This window comes from Bactrocera dorsalis, chromosome 3, assembly GCF_023373825.1.
Source record: "Bactrocera dorsalis isolate Fly_Bdor chromosome 3, ASM2337382v1, whole genome shotgun sequence".
NCBI lineage: Eukaryota > Metazoa > Arthropoda > Insecta > Diptera > Tephritidae > Bactrocera > Bactrocera dorsalis.
Genome location: NC_064305.1, coordinates 62,832,489 through 62,853,429, shown reverse-complemented (window position 1 = coordinate 62,853,429; position 20,941 = coordinate 62,832,489). Strand labels below are relative to the sequence as shown.

At 38.6% G+C, this 20,941-nt stretch overlaps 1 protein-coding gene and 1 pseudogene across 1 annotated transcript in view; one reads left to right on the top strand and one right to left on the bottom strand.

Moving 5' to 3' along the window:
- LOC105224647 (mucin-5AC) overlaps positions 1-20,941 on the bottom strand; it is an 80,180-nt gene that overhangs the window by 13,460 nt on the left and 45,779 nt on the right. The window contains exons 2-4 of the mRNA XM_029549560.2: positions 16,814-17,447; positions 9,003-9,116; positions 8,340-8,468 (exon numbers count right to left, since the gene is read on the bottom strand). Of these exons, the coding sequence (XP_029405420.2) occupies positions 8,340-8,468; positions 9,003-9,116; positions 16,814-17,447 (877 nt within the window). The remainder of the gene's footprint in view (positions 1-8,339; positions 8,469-9,002; positions 9,117-16,813; positions 17,448-20,941) is intronic.
- LOC125777454 (ADP,ATP carrier protein-like) lies at positions 9,829-10,592 on the top strand (annotated as a pseudogene).

Sequence of the window (20,941 nt, the reverse complement as noted above, 5' to 3'; positions counted from 1 at the left end):
ATTTTTCAATTGAGTTTAAGAGCCGCCGTTGAAGTAGCATTAAGGACTCTTTTGTTTTTGTTTGGAAGATTGAGTCAAAGAAAAAAAAGTTATGTTTTGTTTTTCGAAGTTATCTTCCAAAATCGAAATGAATGACTTTGAGTTTCGAAAATGAGCTCATTGCAAACAACATTATTAGTTATATTTTGCTAACTATTAAAAAGGTAAAAATATGGGCGCTATCTATTCCTCTATTACCTCTTATTTGAATGATGCATACTGAATTTCTACATTTTTTCGTTGAATCCAAAAACTGAATTTGTCTATAGAAAATAATAAAAAAAGTATTAATTATTTCTTAGAAATAAATGTACTCTACCTAACTTTATTCTCTAAGATAGTGCTCGCTATATAATCCAACGTTGAAAGTGTTTGAAATGTTTCCTGAAGCTAATTGCGTTTATTAACCTCCAGACTATTTAAAAACCTAATATTCTGCTGTGAGCTTAATTTGGAAAGGAAATATTACACTTTGCTGAAATATTTTGCACAAACTTTAAGCATCATTTATCACCACTTTCTCTAACAACTCGCTCTACTGCGCACACGCACTCACACAAGCATATCCCTTTCACTCAACTTCGCATTTAACTATATTTGCACTGCGTATTGTCCACACAAATATGTTCAGTTGCTTAATCTCCGGCATTTAGTCATTTACTTTTATCAATCCAATTAATCTGACTCGCCTTATTTTGCCGCCCATTTCATTGTCGCTGTCAGCAATCTGCATTTAATTTTCTTCAACTCACAGCTAGTCAGCTAAACATTTCTATATCCGACTGTTTATAAGTGTGTGTGTGTGTAAGTGCATGAGTAAAGTCACGTTGGGTTCATGACACTCTTTACAAGCATGACAATAGCCGCATAAACAGCACAACCTTTGCTTAGTCGCCTAAAAGTATGCTGTGAGTTGCTGCTTCAATTAGAGTATTGACAAATTGTCGCCTTGGCCATTATGTATGTCTGCGTCTGCACCTAATGTCTGACACAAAGGCGGAGCCGAAAATAATTTTACCCACACACATGTATATACATACATGCACACTTATTATAGAATGCTTGTGTATGTGTAATTTACGCCTGAAAGTTAACCAACATTTCATTTTCCGTCGAGCGCATTTTGGCCTCAGCCGAACTTTATGACTTTGTGAGTTATTTTTGTGCGCTCACTTCCTTCGCAGTTACATACGTATGTGTGTGGTACAACGGCCGAACACCGGAAGCTTTGCAATTATTAATGACACTCGTTATCGTGCCCTTTTCGGTACATAAACTTTTTGGCATTACCTCAAATCGAGTTGGCAACAAAGTGCGCATTTTGTTTTTAATTTTTCTGCCATTTCCAGTTTCTTCACAGCCCCATCTACCATGGCTGTGTCTTCAACTTAGTTACATCGGCGCTTGTTAACGAGTGTTTTCGTATGTCATTTAGTGTTGCCTGTCTGCGCATTGAGCCATTGTCAGCCGTGGCTCTCGTGCTTTCAGCATTTGTCGTCACTTCCGTTTCACTGCTTCGCTATTCTGCTTTGCTTTTAATTTACCTTTTTCTCGCTTACACACTTGAGCGCACTTTCGCACTGGCTTAAATCCAGCGCCATTCCTTTTACGCATCATTCACTCGCCCAGTCTTCGACCACTTTTCGCCTGTCATATTCCTGTCACATCCTTTTCCAGTTGCTACTTTATTATCATCTTCATTGTTGGCTCGCCTGGTAAGTGGCGTGAGAGCGGAGGCGCTGTCGTCGGCGCTGAGTGTGAGGTCGGATATTGTCACCGGGTTTTGCTCTCTGCAGATTTTCTTTTCATCACACTTCGTTGCGCTTCGTCGCATTTATTGTGCCTGTGCTTCATTGATTATTTTCATAAATTTACTTTATGGATTTTATATTTATGGAATGATGCTCCGAAAAATTTCACATTTTTTTCCTTTTAAACGTCGCTGATTTATTATTGTAAATGCGTTTGTGGTTAGAGTGGGATGGGCGTATAATATTTTACAATGTAACGCTTTATTATTTTTAGTGAGCTGTGTCTGAGCAATGTTCCATGAAATAAACGAAATTTTAAGTGCTTCAAATCCATGGGCCTAACTCTTTAAATTTATAATGGATTTGCATTTAATTGTTATCAGATATATTGTACCAATCTGAGGTAACCTCGAACTTTGGACAAAATTGGATGCCCCTCCTACAAATAACGATAAAAGGAGTAACAAACGTTTTATGCGCCAAAACCTGGACAGAATGAAGTCTCCAAGTCAAAAAATCGACACTTATTATACAACCCTGGAAGACACTGACATCCTTGAGCGATTTTCATTGTTCCCCAATCCCTTCGAGTAGTCGCCTATATGCTGAAGCCAACGTCGCTTTAATCGCATCAACCTAAATGCGCTACTACAGCCACGTCATATCATTACTAAGAGAAGCCAAGTCGATTGATGTAAAAAAAAGCTCACTCTTAATTCTAAACCCATTTCTGGATACGAAAGGTCAGCTTCTTGCGAATGATCGGCTTGCTAATTCAAGCCTACATGGCATACATAATGAATCCCACCCTATAGTTATATCAGAGATGTGTACATTTGCCACCTTATTCATCAGAAAACATATGGTTCGCCAAGAGTTGTTCATACCCCGACGTAAACCCCAAATAAAAAGGTGCATTTTCTATGTAAGCTCTGCACTATGCAAAATCAAAAAATGCGAACGCAGATTATGGCAGCACTTCCATCTAAACGCTTCAATTTTGCTCTGCCGAGGTGTCGATTTGGCAGGGCCCTTTCAGATAAAGGCGGTCATGCTAAGATCTTCGATCTTCAAGAGAGGCAATCTGGCTATTCTTCTCTATTTCACGACAAAAGCAGTACACCTTGGGCTATATACAAATCTTACGACAGAGGATTTTCTCGCGGCATTTGCTCGCTCTGTCAGACGACGTGGCTTTTCATCAAAAATCATGAGCGATAATGGAAAAACATTTATCGGAGCTCAAAGAGCAACAGGAAGACAATTTGTGGAATTCACAAGAGAAGTGTCAGGTGAGACTGAGTCCAAAAATACGCTTTCTAATGTATTAATTGTCAGTTTATCCACCCAAGCGCTCCCCATATGGTGGTTTATGGGAATCAACTGTAAAAAGCTTCAAATCTCTTTTCAAGAAACTAGCTGACAACCACAAATTTAATTATGAAGAGTTTACGACGTTGTTAAATTCGATTAAAAATGTCGTCACCACACGATTCCTGCTCGCTGCCTTTACTCATTTGACATTGAACTCAATAGCGATACTGTGCGCTACGTACTTAGATACAATTAAATGCTTAGCGGTCTCACGCGATATGGTCGCTCGCGTCTGGATTGTGAACTGGGTTTGGGACTCGCCACGTAAGAAATGCCCCCAATGAAAAGGAAGCAGAAGAATATATGAGCAATTTGAAAGGTTAGGTTAGTTATTAAAATAACACGAAAGCAATTAAAGTCTTGTACAGACCTAGTGAGACGTAATTTGTGCGCTGACCTTGGGGAAAATCACCCCTAGGTATGAGTGCAGAAGCTACCAATTATAGTTGGCAGAAGTCTAGATTGTCAGGAATGTCGAATTATGAAGTATTTCAGAGTGCATATACATAAATACCCAATTCTCCTGAGCTAAATACAGATAAGATATATAGGGTATATTTAGATTGCATCGATGTTTCTAACACTGAGACGATTATAGTATACGGCATGCACCAACAATACACTAAGGGATGACGTGGTTTTGACAGCTTGTGGCGGCCATGTGTGTTACCGAATTTGCGTCAAACTTTAACAGTGTGGTCACTAAGGTTAACCAATTCATGTTTCACTTTGGTACAGCGCTTGGTAATACCCTGTTCAGAGTTATTGCAAAAATTCACGTTCTCCGAAAAACCGGATATCGGAAAAATTCTCTTATCAGATGAGACCGATTTCTGGTTTAATGACTTTATCAACAAACAAAATTGTCGCTATTGGGGATGTGTCAAATCATCGTCTCTTATTTACCTTTAAAAAGGCTGTAGAAACTTTTGACAATCAAATTTCACTATCTTGAAGCTTGACAAATTAAAAAGACCAACTCATATCTTTATTGCATAACTAGAAATGAAAGCAGTCGTAAACTCAATCAATGGGCATAATTTTCCCACTGTGGACAATTTAAGTAAGCATGAACATAAAAAAGGAACTAAAAAGTATCCACACTCGTAATCTGCAATTCACTTCAGTTGTTTATAGTTTCATCACCCGGCAGTTGCAGATTTTTCCAGCAAATTGCAAGCAATATACTTTATAACGATCATAAAAGGCTGCAATGGATGTGGGTTGCCATAGTATATGAATTTGTCGGATGCACGAGACAAAAGTTTCCTTCATATTTGCAAAGTGCATATTTGCTCACATAGAAATCTGCAATTTTGCATAAACTTTTTTATACACCAAAACAAATAACAACAATGATTTTCTTTTCTACTTTAAAAAATTCAAACTGTGAAAAGTTTATAAGAGGCACACTTATGCCACACCCACTCCACACATGCATGCGCGCTTCGGCAGCAACGTATTTGCTATGAGCTGCTATTTAAGCGATGGCTTTCAAAAGGGCGCGGGGTGACACACAAATAATCGGCAACTAAAAGTTGGTCCATGCGGCACTTGAGCGTGCGCACGCTCCAACGTCTAGTCGCGGCGTGTCCAAGTGTCGAAGTGGCTGTCTGCCAGTCTCGCCGCTGCATGGGTCGTCTACTTTTCGGCCCGAGCAGCTGTCTGCAGCCAATAATGATGCAAATTTTCGCAAGAAATCTCATAAAGTGCAAACAAAAGATTGAAATAAAAACAGGAAATCACAGAAAAAATCAAACAAAAAAAGTTGGAAAACTTAGTATCTGCCACTTGACACTACTTCGTTAGTTGCGCCTTCACTTGGCGACTGGCGGCTGGCGGCTGGCGGCTGGTGTCTCGGTCTTTACTGCCCCTTTCACTTTTGCTGCCTAGCCGGCTGTGTTGCATACCCACAGCCAAGCAACTCTGAGGTAACTGCGCACTCAAAACTGTTTGGCTATCTTTTGCTGCTCGCTTTTGCTGTCGTAAAATAATAACAAATTTTATTTTAATTTCACTCTTGTTTTTCGCTTGAAAGTACTTTTAACGCTTTATTTACTGTCACGCTTATTGTTTCTTAACTTTTGTTATTTTGTTATTGTTTTTTATGCAATTTTTTTCTATATAATTTTCAATCGCTTTTAGTGACATTCCCTGTTCAGTTTTTGCAACTACAGTCGCCCACAAAAGTAGCTCGCCTGTTTACAGCTTTAGTTTACTTCCGCTGCATATTTATTGGCGCTTATCTTGCCGTTTTTATGCTCGAAATTTTGGACTTACTTCAATCTAGGACTCATTGTCTTACGATCATTTCTGGTCAGTTTCAAAAACAGTTCCGTTTCGGTTACAATTTACCTCTGTATGTGTGTGTGTTATTAATTTGAAAATATGTTTATGAAAATACCATTTCAAGCTTTAAACTGGGCAGTCAAAGTGTGTAAAGTTAGCTGAGCAGTTTTTCTTTATCTCTTGATTTGAATTTGGAAAAGTTTTTATAAAGGGTGATTTTTTAAGAGCTTGATAACTTTAAAAAAAAAAACGCATAAAATTTGCAAAATCTCATCGGTTCTTTATTTGAAACGTTAGATTGGTTCATGACATTTACTTTTTGAAGATAATTTCATTTAAATGTTGACCGCGGCTGCGTCTTAGGTGGTCCATTCGGAAAGTCCAATTTTGGGCAACTTTTTCGAGCATTTCGGCCGGAATAGCCCGAATTTCTTCGGAAATGTTGTCTTCCAAAGCTGGAATAGTTGCTGGCTTATTTCTGTAGACTTTAGACTTGACGTAGCCCCACAAAAAATAGTCTAAAGGCGTTAAATCGCATGATCTTGGTGGCCAACTTACGGGTCCATTTCTTGAGATGAATTGTTGTCCGAAGTTTTCCCTCAAAATGGCCATAGAATCGCGAGCTGTGTGGCATGTAGCGCCATCTTGTTGAAACCACATGTCAACCAAGTTCAGTTCTTCCATTTTTGGCAACAAAAAGTTTGTTAGCATCGAACGATAGCGATCGCCATTCACCGTAACGTTGCGTCCAACAGCATCTTTGAAAAAATACGGTCCAATGATTCCACCAGCGTACAAACCACACCAAACAGTGTATTTTTCGAGATGCATGGGCAGTTCTTGAACGGCTTCTGGTTGCTCTTCACCCCAAATGCGGCAATTTTGCTTATTTACGTAGCCATTCAACCAGAAATGAGCCTCATCGCTGAACAAAATTTGTCGATAAAAAAGCGGATTTTCACATTTCGAACCGAACACTGATTTTGGTAATAAAATTCAATGATTTGCAAGCGTTGCTCGTTAGTAAGTCTATTCATGATGAAATGTCAAAGCATACTGAGCATCTTTCTCTTTGACACCATGTCTGAAATCCCACGTGATCTGTCAAATACTAATGCATGAAAATCCTAACCTCAAAAAAATCACCCGTTATATGTAATTTGAAAACGAAAGTGAGAATTACTTTATTCATTTAGTGTACGGAAAACTGCAACGAGATAAAAAATAGAAAAAGTGGAAGCTTCCTTAAATAGTTTCCATGTGTGAAAATCTTCAAATTGAATTCTCTGGAATGTTGTCAAATGAAATGAGCACAGATGACTGTGCGACCATTCGTTCCCACGACCGTCGGGTCTACGTAACCGCAACGGAACGGATTTTTATCCGGCCAAGGACTGTCAACTCGGCAGCCGCTAGAAGAACAACAACAACCACTCGTTTCACTTCTTTAATAATATCTTCTTTACATGCCATACCTTGAATGGACTGAACGTTTGTCAGCTACTGGAAAACCAAATCACATCTCGGATATCAAATAACCGATCAATAACATTGAATTTAATTTTATATACATAACCTTCATATCGTGTACGAGGTTTGACAATTAAGTAGTGAGACTGATTTTATTGCCGCGCTTGTGGTAAACCTGTGAGCTTGAAATTCCCTTTCTCTTTTTCCGGCATCCCTCCTCTCTCCATTGATATATGTTATATCACTCTAGCTTGTTTAGTTCGCCTGCTGCGGCAAGTTGAGTAGACGTGAGTTTGTAGTGCTCCTCACGAAAATGGAAAAACGAAATCAAGAGCAACGCGTCGCGATAAAATTTTGCGCCAGATTGGGCGAAACAGCTTCGGAAACCTACGCTAAAATTGTAAGAGTGTAAAGTGATAGTGCTCTTAGTCGTGCCCAAGCTCACAATGGTTGTCTCCGCGCGCCCCCCACCCGAAAAAAGCTCGCATGAGCAAGTCCAAGGTGAAAACGATAAAACAAAATCGGTGGTCAGAGGAACCCACTTATAATCGATTACGGACATCCAGGCGGCCGTGACGAGGGTATTCGCGGACATCCCGGTTGAAGCGTTTCAGAAATGTTACGAAGCATGGAAAACGCGCTGGAATCGCTATATAGCTGCCCAAGGGGACTACTTTGAAGGGGATGGCAGAGTTGTAGAATAATTTTCAAATATACGGTTTTTATGGAATTAGTCTCATTACATAATTGTCATACTTCGTATGCTAAAGACAATCTAATTAGGAACTTCGAAGTCTACAAAATTGCGGTACTTATGTATGTTTGTAGTTATTATTATGATTGGGAACGATAAGAACACGTAGCCTTAGCCTTATTAGCTGAATTTGATTAGACATTAAAAACAAAGGCGAAGTCCCAGCAGACAACAAATCAACTTTTCCACTCAAACATAGTCTCTAAACAAAGGTCTCAATTATATTTTTGGAATGAAAGACGTAAAAAATCATAATGAGATCTTTTCAGGCTTTATCGACTATGAAAAATATCCAAGGTAAGGTTTTTGAAGACATCTAGTTCAATATGTACCGGATTTTTACGGAAAACTTATTTGCATACCTGAAAATTAATTGAGAATACTTTGATTTTTTTACTTAAAGTAACAAGATATCTATTTGACATATTTTAATGTTCAGCTACTCTTAGTGTATAAGAAAGACAAAAGAAGTAATTATTTAGCATTTTTTTACACAAAAGGAGACTCGATGATATTTGCAACAAGTATTTTCCTAAAAGCAATTAGTTCTCTGTACATTTCATTTAAAACTTCAACAAATCCTCTTCATCGCTCATTAAATTCAACTAAAAATATTTTCGACTTATTATTTTATATGTAAACGTCTTGAAACAACTACTCACCCCCTTGCATGGACGCTCGTCGGAGAGTAACCTTACAGCGCCACGTCCTAAGGCTTCGCGTTTCCTTTGTGCCGAAAATATGCGCAGCTCCTTGCGCTCCTCATCGCTCAGCGAGTGGCAGTAGCGCACCTATGAGAAAATAAAGAAAATGAGAAGGCAATGAGAGCGAGGGATGTACAACTGAGTATGAGTATCAGAAAATTGTAGTAAATTTTAATTAAAAATACACTTGCACGTCCTTAACTGACGCGACAATGACGTTCAAGTTGAAGACGTAGTCGAAGGCGAAGTCGAAGTCACAAGTCGCAGCCAAGGCAAGCAGTACAATGTCAAAGTTTTTTAATCTTACAAGTACAAGTGAAAAGGAAAAACTTTTGAAAGGTTTCATTTTCACATTTGCACAATGCGTTTTAACTACTGCCGTGTTTTTAAATAGTTTTTTCCCGCTCCTCTCTCGCTCGTTTTCGTTTTATTGTCTGCGATTCTGGATTGCTATTGTTGGCGGCCGCCGCAGCCATTTTCAGTTACTTTTTTGTCTTTTTCTACGTTTATAACAAAGCCAATTTGTTCGTTTTCTTCATTTCTGATGTCTTTTCAGTCGTCTGATTGTCTGTTTTACGGTTAGTGTGGGAGCTACTTGGTAGTGCTTAATGTGGTACTTACCTCATTGTCTTGCGGCGGCAATTGATGCAGTAACTGCTTGACGCGATACTTTTCGCCGGCACTGTTTACATAGGGTACCTTATCGTCGGGTAGTTGGGAGAAGTAGAAACGAACCTGTAATGTAAAAAAATTATTATATAGATTATTTTTTTAAAAAGTGACCAGATTTCATAAAAGAATGCAAGTTAAAAATTTCCTTTATTATTTTTAACAATTTTTAACCGAAATTATTTAAATTTCAGGACATTCGGAGTCAGTGGCCTCAACTTTAAGATTTACATATGTAGTGTAAATATTTTTCCTAAAGGAAAGCATTCAATATTACTTGAAGCTTCGGTCCTAAAGAAAAAAGTTTACGATATGAAAAACCAGCTGGCCCAGTTCAAAATCTCTTTTTCATAAAATAGTATATTCCTTATCGTAGTATAGGTAGGGTTCCACCAGGTACCATATTTATTCTTAATAACATTTATTGACGACGAATTCTGCATAAAATCAAACTAAGACCTTTTGCATATTTAGTCCAAAGGGACGTGGGCTAAAATCTTTCCTCCGCAGGCTAGTTAGCGTACACAAAATCAGAAGTATATGGATAATAGAAAGTTAGGATCCTCGCTCAATGAAGAATTACCTAACGACCTATGGAGATTTAATTTTTATCTTCTTAATCCCTACGCAAAAAAACTGTGCACGTTTTTACCAATGAGGAATGAATAATTGATAAAGTGAAGGCAATCTGAACTTCATGGCCAGAAGTAAATTGAACTACAAAAGAATTTTTTTCTGTATCTCTTTTGTAAGAAGAAAGAAGAAAGCAAAAAGCATAATGGGCAAGGAAGATAAAGCTGCTGATCCCTTTGCACTCATCAAGGGTTTCGCTACGGCCTCAAACGCTGTTATTATATCTCAAAACAACTCAGCCCTGATAAGCAATACAAGGGCATGGTTGATAGCTTTGACCGCATTCCAAAAGAACAAGTTTTATGTCATACTGGCGTGGTAACTTGGCCAATGTTATTAGATACTTCCCAAGTCAAGCTTTGAACTTTGCCTTCAAAGATGTGTACAAACAGATTTTCTTGTGGGTTTTGACAAGCACACTCAGTCCTGGCGTTATTTTTCGGCTAACTTGGTTTCCGGTGGTCCTGCTTTTGCCACTTCTTTGTGCTTCGTCTACCCCTTGGGCTTTGCTCGTAATGTTTGTTTGCTGCTATCGGTAAGGGTAGTCAACGTGAATTTACTGATTTTAGTAACTGCTTGTCTAACGCTTTCAAGAGTGGAGGTCTTGCTATTTTGTATCGTGGCTTCGGTGTTTCTGTACAAGGGATCATCATCTACAGTGCCGCTTACTTTGGCCTCTACGATACTGGAAGTTGTATGTTGCCCGACCACAGGAACACACCCATCTACATCAGCTGGGCTATTGCTTAAGTACATCAGCTCAAAGACTCTTAACTTCACAAAAATGTAAGGAAGCTTAAAGAAGTTGAATATACTTAAATATTAATATGTATAGCGACTGGGTGTCATATAACAAAGTTACGTCGTGAATAAAATATCTAAAATACTACGCATTTTTCTTCTTTAGTACTGGATTCTAATTCACAGACTAAGCTTCAACTTAGAATATAACTCAGAAATTGACAGAGAATATATTATAAAAAAATTTAGTTTTGACGAGTAAACAGGCCTTATTATTGAGGTTAATTTAAATTTAATAACTGACCGCAAAGTCGGTGTTCTCAATGCGATCCGGGGTTTAATGCCATAGCGTTAAGATGGGTCCAGTAAATTTCTTAAAGTTGCGAGTTGTTCGGGTTTCCCGCTAACGAAAAAACTCTCATCGTGGTGCTTGTAGCATACGGTGCTGCTGGTGGAGGAGAGGTAGAATGGATTCAAAAGATCTCTCTAATAGATTAAAAAGCCTCTAATAGACTGATATCGAATGACTTGAGTATTACACAAAAAGGCACGAAAAGAGACAATTGCCAGTTTCGCAACATATTAAAGTCACCTATCAATCATATATGGGCTATTTTAAGCAGAATATTTGGCCTTCATCTTCTCGAAACTTGCTTATCAGCTTCGAGAAATACGCTATGTGCTGATCGGCAGCCGATATCCAAGGCAAACGTATAAAAAATTGAATATTACGCTTATTATATCTTATGAGAATATATTATATTGATTTCTATAAAAAAAATTATATTTGAATCAGGTTGTTTTTGAAGCGAGTATGAGATCTGCAGGATAGGCCTAGTTCTTACGGCGCAATTTTTCATATTAATCAAGTTCATCAACCAAAGCATTTTCTCCGTTCTTCCTTACATCCCAACAGCTTACTTTATTTACCAAATTCAACATGAAAACTCTTCTCTCCAGCAAATCTTTTAAAGTTTTGCTTTCTCCAGCCGGAAAGATGGTTTCAAAATCAAAATATCGTTTAACCCCCATATAAATTCACTACCAATTAATCTAATCAACTGCGAAGCATGGTAATATTTATGGCATGACATTTTTCACTTGCACCAACACCGTAAAATGAAAACTTCCTCAATTTGTAACGAATCATTTCCTACTCGTTCGCACTCACTCGTCGCCTGCTGAAATGTGGTAGCAGCAACTGAACGACAGACAGCAACAAAAATGTCTAAACAGCAGCGAAATTAATCAAATTGTGCACGCAGCAGTCACAACACTTTCACTCGGCGGCCAACTAAGCCAATTCACCGCTGCCGCCGCCGTTGCGTCGCTGCAATTAACTCTTGTTTTGGTCAATTTCCACCGAAAACTCAATCGGCTAACAACACCAATATATTTTACAGCTATCTATTTGGTTCAAAGTGTCAGCGCACCACATGCCTGCCACTCGCATACCAACAACAACGAGCGTGGCACCGCTGCACGTCGCAGCTGCGTGTTGCACCGCAGGCGCCCGTTAGCTTTTCATATGTCATCTATCTTTCTTCACCCAGTCCACAGGCCAGTGCCGCCGTGCAACATGCGAGACTCTTATCTGCCCAAGCAGCCAGTGTGTGCGTGTGTGAGTCAGCGCTGCCACACAGCATTTTCGAGAGCGTGGCAAAATTTTTAAGTTTTGCAACCAGCACAACGGTCAATCCCCCTCACCACCTCGTCTTGTGCGCGGGTCCAATGCTAAAACATGGGAAATATTTGTGGCAAAAAGTTGTGAGTTGTGCGCAAGTTAGAAGTCAAATGTACCACAAAATAGACAAAAACAACGCACCAAAAATGTTATTAATTGCTTCGTTGTCCGCAGTCGGAAAATGTCGCTCGAATCACGCTTCGAATGAAATTAAATGGAGTAGACAACGTCAATCGCTCGCTTGCTCCGTTCAACTGCGTTTAGCTGAACTAATGGTGGAATGCCCAGTTGTGTATGTGTCTGTCTGCAGTTGAGTGTTGAGCGCGCGATGTTTCCGTCATTGCTTGGAACAGGTGCGGAGTTACGCGTAAGCACGTTAAAATCGTAAAAGTCATGCTGAGTAATGGGTATACTAGCTCAAAATGTTGACTGAGATTTTATTTTAAGTATGTATGTATTTATTATAAAAATGTAATTGTATTTAAAAATCTTTGAAATACTTAAAACGAGAACCAGTTCATAATTTCGATAGAATTCTTTCTATATTTGACTATGAGAGGTGACTTAGCAAAAAGGAGAGGTCTCTTCCACTGTTTACAGACACTGATAGTCGAACAAACTATTTTAAAACTTATTAATATTTTAATAGTTTATCCACAGAACGGTATTTTTATACTGAAAGAACTCGGCTATAATAGGACATAGAAAAATTTATGAGTTCACGTCACTGCCAACAAAATCTCTCACTAGTTCTTTATAGATCGCTATTAGGCTGATAAAGTAAAAATGTTGTTATTGTTCTTGTACCGTACTGTAATTTCGAGGAATGGAGCCGAGTTGACAATCCTTAGCCGGATAAAAATTCGGCTCCGTTCCGGTTGCTTAGCCCCGACTGTAAGAATAGATCAGATCTTCGGATGAATAGGTCTTCGCAATGTTTATATTTTCTGTTTTATATGTTACAGTTTTTCTAATAACAGACAAGGCGTACATTTCCGTAGATAACAAGCGTTAAAAACTTAGCCGAATCCCAGTTGTATTTCTTTTTTGAGCGCGTGTGGAAGCGGACGTGGCCGCGGATTTATAAAAAAAGCGGAAAAATTACAAAGCTTTTGCCACGGTTGGTGATTTCATTCTTGTTTTTTGGAAGGGAATACGTACAGCGTAGTTCAACACTAAAAACTCCGTCAGAATCGGGAAGGACCTCTCCGAGCCGTTCGATACCAAACGAAGTTTCAAACAAGGCGACGCCATATCGTGTTACTTCTTTAATCTCCTGCTGGAGAAAATATTTCGAGTTGCAGAACTAAATCGAAAAGGTAGCATCTTCTATAAGAGTGTACATCTGCTGGCGTATGCCGATGATATTGATATCGCGCCGTTAGTTCTGGCTTCTACAGACTGGATAAGGAAGCGAATCAAATGAGTCTGGTAGTGACCGAGGGCAAGACGAAATATCTCCTGTCATCAAACAAACACTTGTCTCACTCGCGAATTGGCTATCTTCGATGTCGTAGATAATTTCGTCTATTTTAACACCAACAACAACGGTGTCAGCCTTGAAATCCAACGCAGAATAATTCTTGCCAACAGATGCTCCTTCCGACTAAGTAAGCAATTGAGAAGTAAAGTCCTCTATCGACGAACAAAAACCAAACTCTATAAGTCTCTCATTATTCCCGTCCTGTTATATGGTGCAGAGAATTATTGCATATAGCTGACATACAAACTGAATGATCGGAATCAAGTCTTTGCATGGAAGAATTTTTTTTTTGACAAAAATTCCGCTTGTCTACGGTAATGGTGCAATCTCCGAAGAAGTTTTTCAGATCGGCCTACTATAGCATATAACTGCCATACAAAACAACTAATCCAAATCAAGTTCTTTTATGGATAACTTTTTCTTAGGTAACTTGTCAAACCTTTTCGAAATATATTTAGATTTTTGTCCAAGGCACACTTTTTTGGTAAAATCTTTTTTTTCTTTTTTATTTAACATACTTTTCTTTAAAGATAATTGCGATAATTGAACTTTTCAATACCATTTTTGCAGTAATGCTTGTTCTTTGCTATAAAATGGGCCTCAGCTTCTGCCATCAAGCTGTCATATAAACTGAACATTCAAGATCAAGATAATATTTTTTTATACCCTTTTATGCTACATGAAAAACGCTTGTGAAAGGTATTACATCTCTGAAGCAGCAAAAGTTAATCATTTAATTATCTTATTAACAAATCAAACCAAATAAAGCGTTTTAATAATCCACAATATTAATGAGTTTATTAAAAGCATTCCTCAAAATCATTAAATTTCTTAAATATTTTATAAGAGTTTGCAATTAAATGACCACTTAAACTTTAATTGAGATGCAATTAGTAACTAAGTAAAAAAATTGAATTAAGCAATCAAATTGAGATATGAGTTCAACATTTTTCCACACATCAGTCGATTTTCAATTCGCTTAGCCGTAAGAAGTAAGTAATTATCTCTAAGATAGCCAAATTCCAGCAATAAACTTATTTGGCGATTAACCAATACACACAGATACTTATATGGGCACATATACGATTCAATACTAATTACATTAATCAACTCCAAATATCTTTAATTTCAAATGAAAAGCAATTATTTAGCGGGTTTGGCTGAGAAGAAAAAAACAACTGCGACAGAGATGTTATGCCAGCAATGGAATAATTTGAGATTTCGAAAACGCCGGCAACGAACATGAGATTAACAAAATCGCACAATTAATTACCGGCAATTTCGATCAAAAATCTGCGATTGCAATCTTGGAAATGCCGCGCAATTACGAGGCAAAACGTTCGAAAATCTCCTTAAAAGCGCGCACTGCTTGTAAATATATTTGTAAGCATGCTAGCTATGCTGACATAAAAGCGAAAACGAAATTGTATTTATTGAAGTATTGCTGAATTGCAACGAAAACCGTTGCTGCAACATTTTACGGCCACTTTTGTTGTGGCGTCTAATGAACATGAATTGTTACACGTTGCCCAAAAACATTTAAGCTTGCAACACCCGACAAAATATTGCATGTGTGTCTGCAACAACACTAAGCATGCATCTGGTAGTTGCAACTTGCAACTATTTAATCTTTTTAATGCTTAAAGTAAGAGTAAAGTGCACAAGCCGGCAAGAGGCGTTGAAGATAAAACGCTGCGGCGTATGAGTGGTTGGAAAAAAAGCGGCGAAACGAAAGCAAAAGTGGTAAAAAATTTTATTATCATTTTTTATGTTCGAAAAAAAGACAAAAAAAAACGAAAAACATGCTGTTACGCCGGCATTAAGCGACTTTGTGGCATGCCGCATGGCGAACCCGAAGCGTGTGTGCCATTTTGTTGCAATCGAAGCGAGACAATAAAAAAGTGAAAACGCGCCACATTCAATGCAACGCTGCCTACACAAAAAAAAAAATTATAGAAAATGAAAATTTGAAAAGTTGCGGCGGAAAGAGTTCATAAAAGTCAATTGTAGTTGTAGTTGGCGTCATTGCTTTATCAAGATTTTATGTCCTTATCCGTTGGCTCTCACCGTTTGACCGAATGATTGCGTTTACATGACTCGCATGGCAAATGTTGGTCAGTGAACATATGCACAGTAGTCTCAGTAGTTGGTTAATTTGGTTGGCTAATAAGCCACGCATAGACCAGTTTTGGTTCTTTTCGATACCAGATGGAGTTCAGTTGCTAGGTCCAAGAAGAGTAGTCATCTTTTAGCATGCCTACGCTTAACGCGAATTTTAACAAACTCTGCAGCCTCACTATCGATACCTCCCCAATTGAAAGGTGGGATCGTGTAGTCGAAGTTTGCCCAACTGTCATTAGCCATTGAGCTATGCCCCAAGGTTCTACATGTAAACCAAAGAGACCTACCCGTTATTAAGATGGGCATGTCGTCTGCATATGCCACTATCTTAGGAGCCTTGCCTTCCAAGTTCCTTAGTAGCTTATTCACCACTAATGTCCGCAGAAGCGGAGATAGCACTCCACCTTGCGGAGTACCTCTACAGACTTCCTTGGTCATTTTAGCGTCGTTCCATTCTGCTCTTATCCTTCTAGAGGTCAAAAGGCTTCTGATCCAGGCTTGTATAGCAAGATTAACACGCATTGACTGGATACTGTTCTGAATCTAAGGAATCTAGACGCGTTGTTGAACGCTTCAGAAATGTCCAGGAATTTTCCAAGAGCGTATTCTCTATATATTTAAGAGCCCTTTCGATATTAAATACCAGTGTATGGAGTGCAGTCTCAACTGATCTGCCCTTCGTATATGAGTACCGCCTTGGACAAGCTTCTAGGAGGCACGGTGGGCCAAAAACTCGGGTTTATTACGCTTGAACATCTCCTACTTTGCACAGAACTTACCATGCCCAAATATTCGTGAATTAAAATTACTTTGTGGACGTTTTTGATGTTTTTGTCGGTAACAATCTCTTTTAGTCGTTTATCGTTTCTCTATTTGGAGCGGAGTTCTCTCTTATGAATATCAAAAAGCTCTTGCCTAGGGCCTATAAGCGGTAAATATCTTACAAACCGTTAAATAGGAAAAATTTAAATACATTTTTCTAATATGTAATCTCTTAGGAAGAACCCGGTTAAAGTACACAAATTCCATTTCGACATTAAATTTCTTTTGAGACCTTAATGTACATATGTACACTCTAGGCACATCAACCAACTCACTCACCTGATCCGGCCGCAGCCCCGGCGGCACCCACGTATACTCTTCCAGCGCACAACCGCTATCATCGTCCGACTGTGAGTTTCGCTGAAATTCCAGCTGCTGCTGATGATGCTGGTGCTGATGGTAGGCGGCCGTCTTGTAGTTGGCCGCACGCAACGGTGATGAAATCGAACTGAGTGGCAATGATGGTGGCGGTGCTTGGCAGCGTCGCTGTAGTGGCGCTACAAAATGTTGCGGCGTCGTGCTGTTGCTGCTGCCACCGCCGTTACTTGTGCTGCTCGATGATGCCTCTAAATTGCTGACAGTTGTCGGTGTGGGTGTCGCGGCTGTGGAAGAGACGGGCGTGGCACGATCCAAATTGTTGAGTGCCGTAAGTGGTAGTACAACAGACTGTTGTTGTTGTTGTTGAGTCGGAGATGAGGCTACATTTTGTGTTTGAGAAGTTGCTGTTTCAGGTTGCAGTTGTTCGTATTCGGGTAAGTGTCCACCGGTTGCTTCCAAGTGCAACAGTTCACTTTCGGTTTGTGTGTAGTAGTTGGTTGGCTGTTGCATGGTGACTTCGAGTAGCAATTGCTGATGGGCTAACGACGTGTAGCAAGACTGCTGAAGGGGTTGAGGTTCCCACGTGTTGGGTGTGCTGTAAAGAAAGCGGGTGGAAAGGTTGTTTTGAGTTAAATAAAGCAAGCTGGATGTATTTATTGTTAAATGAACATAGTATAGTAAGATTTCGGAATATTTATTCATTTTCAAGAAAAGTGTAAATATCAGTGATATGTTTTAGTTTAGCTACCAAGAAAGTAGATAACGAATAAAACGAACTGGATTTATATGGTACTCTGCTTTCAGCACCAAATTCATCAGTTATGTTGAACTATGCCTCTGTACAATATTCTATCAAGCTACACTACACAAGCAATCGTTAAGACGTCGTTATATTTTAAAAAGTCACTGTTCGGTGTTTGTTGCAGAAAACTGGTTGAAAATTGAGGCTTTCGACAGTTATTTATTCGAGCCAGCCGCGGTGGTTACTTACCCGCAATCACTTTTAGAACATAATGCCAAACCAAAGCTAAGCTAAACTCTTGGCCATCATATAAAAATTATATAGGTATTATTTCTTCTTGAAAGCCACATGTCTAAAATAGACCCTTTATTATTCTTGGTACTTTTCAAAATATATAATATTCTGTGGGAATCGCCAGCAGCTGCTTAAGTCGATACACCTCAGTTGCGATTTTTACAATGGATGGGAATATTGAAAAAAGAATTTGTCTCAAATTTTGTATTTCTGACCAAATTTCGTATACGGAATCATTGTAAATGTTTGAAAAGGCTTACAGTTATTCAGTTTTAGCAATAACATAAGCCTACAAGTGGTGCAAAGCATTCAAAGATGGTCGTGAGATCGTTGAAGAGATGCCGTGTTCTGGATGAACTTCTATCTCTTCAATTGTTGAAAATATTAAAAAAGATTGAAGAATATAGTGCTTGAAAATCATCAGCAAGTGTTAGAAAGATGGCAAGAGAGATCAACATCTCTCACGAGTCCGTTTGACTAATTGTGGTGGATATTTTAGGTATGACATGCATTCCTGCTCGATTCGTCCCTCTAAAGCTGAATATTTTTCGAAAAGAGTACAGTACTCATGGAGAGCATTATAACTGCGGATAAGACATGGATTTATGAGTTTGGCATGCAAACATTGTCAAAAATCATCGGAATGGAACCCGTTTTCAGTTGATCGACGAGATAAAACAAAATTCGCTGAAGGAGCTGAAGGCCATTCCAAAAAAGGACTTATGAAAAGTGTTCCGAGAACTAGAAAAATCGTTGGCATTAGTATACTACCAGATTATAAATATGGGTGAAAAATTAAATATTTTGCATTTTTTTACAATTTCCGGTTACTTTTTTGTATATTTGACCCGATCAGTAAAATTCCAACTCAACTGGATATAGCTCTTCGAGAATTCACAGCATCATAACCGATTTTTTCAATTATCTTAACAAAAATTTTACCTGCAGCAAGCTGCTGAATATAAGAGTTTAAGCGTATCAAAAAGGAAACGATATTAATGCTACGATATATGGGTCCAGATGGACGAAAACACTCCAGCTCTGGGAAGCAGAGGTAGAGGAAGACCGACTCTATTGGAAGCACCACGTAGCGAAAAGAGGAAACGACTGGCGCGCTGTTGTTAACTCGGCTATAATCGCGTAAGCGGTGTCTGCGCCAGTAAAGAAGAAGAAGATATGGGTCATTTCATGCATTTTTTGTGTTCTTTGACGAAAAAGTATTGGACACGTTTTGTTTTTTATTTCGACTCAATATGAAACAATTTCCAGTTAGGAATAAGAAAAAACAACGTTAAAAAAAGTTTATTTTAAACATTAGTGCATATGAAGAAAAGCATTTCATTACAAAAATTATTAGTCTAGGCCTGATGTTTGCTACTTTTCTCAGATTTCCAATCAGTGTATCAAATATGAATTTTTTCGCTTTTTTATTAAATAAAACTTCCCTTTTGTAAACAAATAATTTCTTTTTCAATAAGCAATATTTTTCACTCCATGTGTATCACAGCTCTTCTACTACAACAATCATAAGTACCATAAATATATCTTCTAAAAAAGGAATAGAATGGAATGGAATTTCATTGGCATCCACCATTTGTGCGACTGCCAATTTTTCTCAACAGCAAAACTAATTTGCTCTGCTCGCATAGAAATGCCTGCGAAATGCAATTTGTGCACATGCCTGGCGCGCATACTTTCGACTTTCAATCGCAGCGAAATTAGAATTTTCCACATTTGCCAGGAAAGTAATGCAAAGCATTTATCTTTTATATAACTCTCGGCTGAATTTGTTTTTGTAATTTTTCGCACTACAATTTCCATTTTCCATCTTTAGTCATAAGAAGAAACTAGCAAACGCATTAGTGGCACGAACTGGCGTCCAAATGTTGCATGCAACAAACAATGCTCTGCATATTCATACTTGTTGAGAATGCTGTTTTCAAATTTATTTGATAGCGTTTTGATTATGAGGCTGCAATGCACGCATACACAGCCAGGCACATACATACATAGATAAATCCGTGCAGGCATATGGGTATGTAAATGCAGCTGAGCATAACTAAGCAACACCTTGCGTACACATGGTATACTCGGACTTTTATGCTGCGCTTGCGTGCCTTTGGTTAATTTGTATTTGGTCAGCGACGCGCCACAAAACATGCGCAATTGCGCAGTGAAGCAAGTGGCACTGTTGCGCATGTGGATGATGTTGCAGCAATGGCTAGAACTGGTCAAGTCGTCTTTAGTTGCTAACTAACTTGTTGTTGTTGTTAATATTTTTGCTGCTGCTGCTGCTGGTGTCAGATTAGACTTTCAGTTGTTGTTGTTTTCAGATTTGTGTTGTTGTTGTTGTCGAATTTTTGTTGTTGTTGTTGATTTTTTTGTTGTTGCTGTTGTTGTTGTTATTCTTATTGCTGCGGCTGCTGCTGGTGTTAGACTAGACTTTATGTTGTTGTTGTTGCTGTCGAATTTTTCTTGTATAAATTGTTGTTGCTTCGAATTACATGTTGTTGTTGTTTTTTACTTTTTGTTGTTGTTTTTTCGCTAACCAATTTCATTCTGCATATATGGTTCTGCGCATGCGCCTTGGGAACTTTCTCTCTCTGGAATGTTGCTGATACTCTATTTATAATTTTCTTTATTGTTGTTGTTTTTGCTTTAGTTTATGCGCAATTTTTCTTTGTTCTGCAACATGGCTCATTCAAAAATAAATGTGTAATTACTATCTCGGTGTTTTATGATTATTTACTCACGCTTCGCTTACCTTGGGCGAGTGGCCGGACTCGTTGATTTGATGAATGGGCGTTATGAAAAGCAAATGTGATACGCATATGAAGAGAATCATTTTATATCTTTGCAAATTAGCAGTGAAAACAAATAGAAAGCAATTAAAAGCTTTCTACACAGCGCCTTTTTAGGCCATCAAATCAGAATCGCCAAGCCTTCCTTTCACTTTTCGCGCTACGCCTTCGGCTACTGAATGTAAAAGTTAAAATCTCGTGTGCGTGTGTGTAGTCACGCATACATAAGCAAATGTCTAGTTTGGTGTGTAA